Raw genomic sequence first — 8,187 nt, 5'->3', positions numbered from 1 at the left:
GCACATTATTGACAATATTGAGCTGAAGCTAAACTGTGCAAAGTTAAAATCGCAAATCAAATCGCAATCGCAATATGTAAAAAAAAAATCGCAATTTGATATTTTCCCCCAAATCGCACAGCCCTAATTTCTAGGCTCTGAATCTCCGAGTGGATGATTTTATGTTCATGTTCTCTTTGTGTAGTTGTTCATCGGAGTGTTTGAGAAGCTCAAGGCTGCATAGAATAATGGCTGTAACGAGGACACGGTTATTAATTATCCTCTCATACCTGAGAATGATGACAATAACCAGCACATTTTCAGAAATAAAAGCCCACGGTTCATTATTCTGCTGCGATGATGAAGCCTGAAGAACAGAAGCTCTGGATTCATGAATAATACTGTACTTCACAGCTGTATGTGCTGTTAAATAACATAAATGAGCGTCACGGTGCTGTGAATGTCAGTAATGACTGATGAAGGTCAGAGCAATAAAACTGTTACAGGTAATTGGATGCATTTGCTTTGATATTGTAGATGATGAATGCTGTCAGATGAGTTGAGATTGTGCTGCTGGATTGATAGATGTGATCGTCAGTGTGGTTAGTTCTAGTTTACCTCTGACCTACTCAATCAGTCACATATAAAGCTCCCGAATCCTCGCTCTGACGCTCTTACAGTCACACACACGACTTCATCAGGTGTTTGTTCGTCTGGGATTCTGGTTTGGGTGCATTTTTCCCATTGTGGTTTTACCTCTGACTAAAATAACTGGTTTAATTGAGCAGCAGATCATAACATGAACTTTTGATTTGAGGTTCAGATCGCTGTAAAAGATCACATTATATCTGAACATGTTTTTTTTAAAGAAAGTAATCCTTTTATTCGTCAAGGACGCATTAAATTGATCAAAAGTGACAGTAAAGACATTTATAATGTCACAAAAGATTTCTATTTCAAATAAATGCTGTTCTTTTGAACTTTCTATTCATCTGTGAACCCTGAAAAATAAAATGCATCACAGTTTCCACAAAAATATTGTGCAGCACGACTGTTTTCAGCATTGATAATAATCAGAAATGTTTCTCGAGCAGCAAATCAGCATATTAGAATGATTTCTGAAGATCATGTGACACTGAAGACTGCAGTAATGATGCTGAAAATACAGCTTTGATCACAGAAATACATTACATTTTAACAGATATTCACTTAGATAACTGATATTTCACATTCTAATAATATTTCGTTATTTTTACTCTAGTTTTGATCAAATAAATGCGGCCTCAGTGAGCAGAAGAGACTCAAAAACTTAAAAAATCTCACCAATCTCAGACATTTAGAATTCCTGTTAACCTCTTATCTAGGGTTGGGTACCGAAACCCGGTACCAATATGGCGCCAGTATCTATGTAACCGGTATGTACTAGAACCGAATCAGAACGCAGATTTCGGTGCCATGCCTGAGCGAGAACCATTTTAAAAGTATTGATTTGGCACCGGTATCGAAAAAAAAAAAAACGATACCCAACCCTACTCTTATTTCCCGCTGGGTAACATCTCGCTTCTCAGCATCACGCATTTAGGTGAAGTTTCTGAGAGAAAGATCCTTTCACAATGCGCTCGACACACACTGCAGTGTTTTCTGAAAATAACAAATTTATATAATAAAATATAGGTAGAAGTTATTATTATTTTTTTTTTTTTGAGAATTAGCATTTCCCTTGACATCAGCGCCTCACACTCCATCCCAGTAGGTGGCGGAATATGCACCAAAAGCTGGTTTGCCAACCGCCGTGGTAGTAGAGGCGGTGCAACTATAACGACATGTGAATAATCCCGCCCACTCTAAAGCGGTACTGAACTGCAGTGGAAACGCAAACCGTGCCGAGCCGAGTCGTACCACGCAGTGGAAAAGCAGTTGTCATGGTAACAGTCACAATAAATGATGAGTGCATTGAACTTTATTTGAACTGCAGGATTTACTGTAAAAATAGTTCTGAAGATTCAGGCTGTTTTGTACAGTCAACATATATGTAAAGAATAATGTTCAGTCAGCTGCTCATTATGATACTCGCTTTCTATCCAGTGCTGATATTGGTTTATGAACTAAATCTGTTAAAAATAATTTGTAATTAATTGAAATAAAATAAAATATAAATATTAGATGAACTTTAAAAAAACTTAAACAAAAATTTGAAATATTTTAAACTGAAATAAATTAAGTTGAAGTACTAAAAAGTCAATTGCAATAAATACAATAAAAAAAATAATAAATGACAAAAGCACATAAAAAAAAAAAAGAAAACTGAAAATACAAAAAAAGCTAGTTCAAAATATTAATATATACTATAACAGTATATAAATAATACTAAAATAACACGGCTTGTCTCATCCTGAAGGGGTTTATTTTGTCATGCAGTGTTGATATTGTCATATGAACTAAAACTATTAAAAATAATTTTCATTAATTGAAATATAATAAATTAAATAATTATAATTAAAAATATAAATATTAGATTAAAAACTAAAACTAATAAAAATCTAAACTTAGAAAAACGTAAAATAATTTACACTGAAATAAAATAAGTTGAATTACTAAAATTACAATAAAAATTGGCTACTGAACTGTGTATTGTATAGAAAATCATGATGTAAATCTTCATGCGTTGTAGTTGGAGCTGACAATCTGTGAATGTGTCTGTATCACTCCGCTGCAGTGTTCATGGTGTGATGATGCTCTTCATCAGCGCTGCTCGTCTTCACAGGACGCTCTGAAGCCGGTGTTCACTGTGGCCAGCGTCGCCAGCAGCAGCAGCGCTCCACCCACCGTCAGCGGGAACGGAGCCAACGGCACACTGCTGAAGAGCGGAGGACTCATGCAGCTGCCCGCAGGATTCACCTTCATGTCAGGTGTGTGTGTGTGAGTGTGTGTGAGTGTGTGCGTGAGTGTGTGTGTGAGTGTATGTGTGTGTCACACAGAATGGAGTGTATTGAAAATCCAAAAATGCACAAAGTTTCCTGTGAGGGGTAGGTTTAGGGGTAGGGTTGGTGTAGGGCAATAGAATATACGGTCTGTACAGTATAAAAACCATTACGCCTATGGAGAGTCCCCACAAGGATAGCTGACCAGACATGTGTGGTTTACTTGACAAGAATTAAGAAGAAGGATTTAAAAAAAGTTTATATTCACAATTTCTATATATATATTTTTTTTAATGTTTTAGCCCTCGGTATATATATCCCAGTTTTCCTGATACTTAAAAGACAGAGACGCGTCGAGAGAGTTAAAGTTAATGCTCGTTTTGTCTTATTTTAAATAATTTTGAGTCGTCTTGGTGTCACTAGGTCAGAGGATGTTGCTCATGAGCTGCATCTTCATCATCATCATCATCATCATCATCACACATGAAGTATTGGGACTATCATGCTCTTCAGGAGACAAGCACTTCGTGATATCAATCTGAATAACAATAAGCTCTTACTGTGTATTGTGTACTGAATATTCAGAGTCACGTGATGAGAACGAGCGCAGCTGTGAGACGTGAGCAGGATCCGTCTGATCGGCCGTACAACTCCAGGAGTCTCTCCTGCTTCACCAGGGCTGCATTTATTAGATCAAAAATACAGTAAAAATAATGAAATATTATTAGAATGTAAAACAGCTGTTTTCTATGTGAATATCTGTTAAACTGTAATGTATTTCTGTGATGCGCAGCTGTATTTTCAGCATCATTACTCCAGTCTTCAGTGTCACATGATCTTCAGAAATCATTCTAATATGCTGATTTATTAGAAACATTTCTGATTATTATCAATGTTGAAAACATTAATGTTTTTGTGGAAACTGATACATTTTATTTTTCAGGATTCACAGATGAATAGAAAGTTCAAAAGAACACAGCATTTATCTTTAGTCACATTATAAATGTCTTTACTGTCACTTTTGATCAATCTAATGCGTCCTTGATGAAAAAAAGTATTACTTTCTTTAAAACAAAAGCATTGTGCGTTTGAAATAAACATGGTAACCAGTGTCGGGGAAAGTTACTTTTAAAAGTAATGCATTACAATGTTGCGTTACTTCCTAAAAAAGTAACTAATTACGTTACTTAGTTACTTTTTATTGAAAGTAATGCGTTACGTTACTTTTGCGTTACTTTTTAAATCTGGGCTGGGCTTGCTTGTTTGCTTTTAATATAAAAAGTTATATTTTTGGCAAATATAAAAAACTTTCACACCAAAAGCCTCAGGCTGAAGGAAATGTAAAATTAAATCTGTTTTTTTTTGTGAGTGAGATGAATTAAAGCATGTTCACATTTATTTTAGAACTACAGTAACATCATCTGATTTCCGTCACCATGGCAACACCAGAGCTGTCAATCAATAAATGGGAAACAAAGTAACCGGCGTTACTTAATTTGAAAAAGTAACTCAGATATTCTCTTGTAAATTAAAAAGTAATGCGTTACTTTACTAGTTACTTGAAAAAAGTAATCTGATTACGTAACTCGTGTTACTTGTAATGCGTTACCCACAACACTGATGGTAACAGCTGCATAATGCTGCAGAATCAGACCCGGCTCGTGCTCTCTGTGTATTGTCCTCAGTGTGTTTGCTCTGTGTGTGTCTCCAGGCTCTCCGTTTGCTCCCGGGACTCCTGCGATTCCTCTCGGTCAGAGCATCACAGCGTCCTCGTCACCGCAGGGTCAGCAGGCCGTGTTCCGTCTGCCGGCCACCGTCTCGCTCACCGGTGCGTCTCCAGCACACCCTCACTAGTGCACACTCGGACACTAGCGTGCTTCATTCAGTGCTGCTTAGTTCAGCTTTTCACAGACTAGAGGTTCCTGTTGTTTTCTGCGCTGATCGTCACAGATCTCGCATTTCCACCCACATATTTTCATGCAAATTTTGGCATATTGCATAAACAACACCGATATGCAAAATGCACGTGAAATCTTAAAATGTGCATTAAAAACAGAATTTTTTTATTTGGTAAGAAACCATGCATTATGCACTATGATGGAAAGCACATTTACTGAATAAATTACTGATGCACAACAAAAAAATTGATAAAATAAATCAAACAAATAAAAATGAATGAAAACTATATAGACATATTAAAATTAAAAAAATTATAGAAATGACAATATAACAAAATTACTAAAACTTTAAAATTAAAATGAAATTCAATATATTAACAAAAACTATAATAGTAACTCAATACTAAAATAAAACTGATGCAAACCATGATAAATGTTTTATATATTTGAGTCATTTATTGTGAACCAGAATTATTTTAGTATAATTGAGTTAATATTATACAGTTTTCGTTGATATTTTGAAGTAGTTTATATTTTTATATTTTCTGTTTTCATTTGAATTTTAGTTAAAGTTTTAGTAATTTCTTTGTCATTTTTATAAGCTTTTTAAAAATATGTTGATATAGTTTTTAACTCATTTTTATTTCAGTTTTAGTTATTTTAGCACATCAAGTTAAACTAAAAGGAAAAGAGAAATGCTGCCTTGGAAACTTTTTATTTTATTTCAAGTAACAAAATGTTCTCAGTTTTAGTAACAGCACTGTTTCGAGCACATAGTTCACTCACACATACACTTTGATCAGTATCACATTCACTGGCACTGATGATTAGGTTGTGTGTGTGTGTGTGTGAGAGTGTGTGTGTGTGTGTGTGTGTGTGTCTGTGTGTGTGTGTGTGTGTGTGTGTGTGCGTGAGTGTGTGCGTGTGTGTGTGTGTCAGGTGGAGCCATGCCGCAGCAGCTCCAGTCCAGCTCCATCAGCACCAGCTCCAGCAGTCCGGAGATCTCTCAGAGCAGCACAGCCACCACAGGTGCAGCCAAACACACACAACACTCACATGCTGCTGCAGCTTTCACTCCCAGTTTACAGATGCTTTTTATTTTTAGATTTTCTGCTTTAGTTAAAGATTTTTTGCATTTTCATTTATTTATTTTTTTAAATAATATTATATGTCTATATAGTTTTTATTCATTTTTATTTGAGTTTTAGTTTGTTTTATTTTCTGCTTTAGTTAAAGTTTTAGTAATTTTGTTGTGCATTTTTGTCATTTTTTAAAAATGTCTATATTTTTTATAAATTTGTATTTGTTTTTATTTTATTTTCTGCTTTAGTTAAAGTTTTAGTTATTTTGTTGTATATTTTTGTCATTTTTATTTATTACTATTATTTAAATATGTCTATAGTTTTTATAAATTTTTAAGTTGTAGTTTTTTTTATTTTAGGTACTTCAAGGTAAACTAAATGAAAAAGTCTCGGTTACGTATGGTAACCCTCGTTCCCTGAAGGAGGGAACGGAGACATCACGTCGGATGACCAACGAATTGGGATCTCGCTTAGAGAGACCAATTAACTTCGAGTGTAAACTAAACGAGCCAATGCACATTGGCATGCGATTATTGCATCCAGCTGCTGCTGATCACAGCGTGAGTATAAGTAGGCAGCAGATGCAGCGCATATTCAGGTTTTCGCTGAGGAGCCGAGCCGGTGACCCGGCTGCTCAGCGGTGGTACAGGAGCTGTGGCGACGGGACGTGACGTCTCCGTTCCCTCCTTCAGGGAACGAGGGTTACATACGTAACCGAGACGTTCCCTTTCAGTCGGTCACTCTCGACGTCACGTCGGAGACCGACGAATTGGGATCCCTAACAAAGGGCCACAGGTACTGCCCCTTCCAGTGTCCTGTGGAAGCCACCTGGCCCCCACTCAGTAAGACTGTATAACACTGGGAAAACGTACCCGTTCTACTTGGGACAGGGACGTTACGGAAGCTCCAACCTTCCCGAAGGAGGTTTCGGAAGCAAATACACATATGAACATTTCTTAGGTGCATATGGAAGATTGGAGGTGATTGTAACCCTCTTGGGATGGCAGAAGGCTGCCGGGGAAACACGGGCTCGAGGCTAAACCGTGGACTTTACACATATGGGATCCCTTATACTCACGCTGTGATCAGCGGCAGCTGGATGCAATAATCGCATGCCAATGTGCATTGGCTCGTTTAGTTTACACTCGAAGTAGATTGGTCTCTCTAAGCGAGATCCCAATTCGTCGGTCATCCGACGTGACGTCGGGAGTGACCGACTGAAAGGGAACAAGATGTTTCCTTGGCTACTAGCTGAAATACGTTTAAGTTTTCAAGTAACAAAAATGTTTTTCATGGTTTTTGGTTTAGTTTTTGTAAACTAAATCACCGCCTTGCATTATATTTGCTGTATGAAATCCAACACTCATTTCTTACTAATTATGAGCTGCTGATTCCAAAAATAGTGTCTGTTTTGCTGGAGCACTTCACACATTCTCACTAAATATGATGAATTTAGTTTCATTTTTGCTTTTGAGAATCATTTGTGCAGTGAAGAAGTCTTAATCAACAGAAAAACACCACAAACACATGATTCCTGTCTGAATCTGAGCCAATCCCGTTTACACACGTATGACATTATTTGATGCCTGATCCTGAATTACGGCCAGTGACAGAAAATGCAAACGTGATCCAGATGTTTTCTGCTTTTACTGCATCCAAACAGCCAAAGAAAATCACAGATATTGTTTAAAAAAAAGCATATTTATTTATATAAGTGTTTATGTAAATGTCTTTTACATTGAATTGAGTTTTTGAAAATATTTTTCCACTCCTTTGCAGATTGTAAGTTAAATTATACATTATGAATACCTAAAATTTCCAATTTTATTGCTTTTGTTATTTTGATAAGTGCATTAAAGCAGATACATATATATAATTTGAAACATCTTCATTCTTATTTTGTGAAAAAGCTGATATTTGTGAGCATGGTCAGATTTTTTCCGGTAAATGCTGCTGTGCTGTGTGGAGTTTCCTCTGTGTGACGCTGCCACCTGCAGCTGGATGACTGTCAGTGACGCTTCATCTGTGTCTCTCACACAGTCAGTCTCCCAGCAACCATCGTCACGTCATCAGTGCCCACCTCCATGACCGGTCACATGATGTATTCCAGCCCACACACGGTCATGTACGCATCAGCGCCCACGCTAGCAGACGGGAGCCTAGCTGTGCTCAACGCCTTCACACAGGGATCCACTGCCATGCAGGTGTCACACGCACCGACTCAGGACATGGGTGAGACACACACACAAACACCGACTCAGGACACGGGTGAGACATACACACACACACACAAACACACACACACAC

General features: G+C 37.2%; 1 protein-coding gene across 7 annotated transcripts in view; it reads left to right on the top strand.

Annotated features, from left to right (window-relative positions):
* The window catches only part of LOC107742073 (serum response factor-like), a 27,933-nt gene that overhangs the window by 17,111 nt on the left and 2,635 nt on the right, over positions 1-8,187 (top strand). For 3 of the 7 annotated variants that reach the window (XM_016554931.1, XM_016554933.1, XM_016554930.1), the window contains exons 3-6: positions 2,696-2,888; positions 4,612-4,728; positions 5,738-5,827; positions 7,921-8,112. In XM_016554931.1, coding sequence (XP_016410417.1) covers positions 2,696-2,888; positions 4,612-4,728; positions 5,738-5,827; positions 7,921-8,112 — 592 coding nt within the window. The remainder of the gene's footprint in view (positions 1-2,695; positions 2,889-4,611; positions 4,729-5,737; positions 5,828-7,920; positions 8,113-8,187) is intronic. The other 4 variants (XM_016554934.1, XM_016554936.1, XM_016554935.1 and 1 more) reach the window with 3 other exon arrangements.

This window comes from Sinocyclocheilus rhinocerous, unplaced genomic scaffold, assembly GCF_001515625.1.
Source record: "Sinocyclocheilus rhinocerous isolate Xijiao unplaced genomic scaffold, SAMN03320098_v1.1 scaffold3119, whole genome shotgun sequence".
NCBI classification, from domain to species: Eukaryota; Metazoa; Chordata; class Actinopteri; order Cypriniformes; family Cyprinidae; genus Sinocyclocheilus; species Sinocyclocheilus rhinocerous.
The sequence above is the reverse complement of the archived record's forward strand: the minus strand, read 5'-3'. Positions and strand labels throughout refer to the sequence as shown.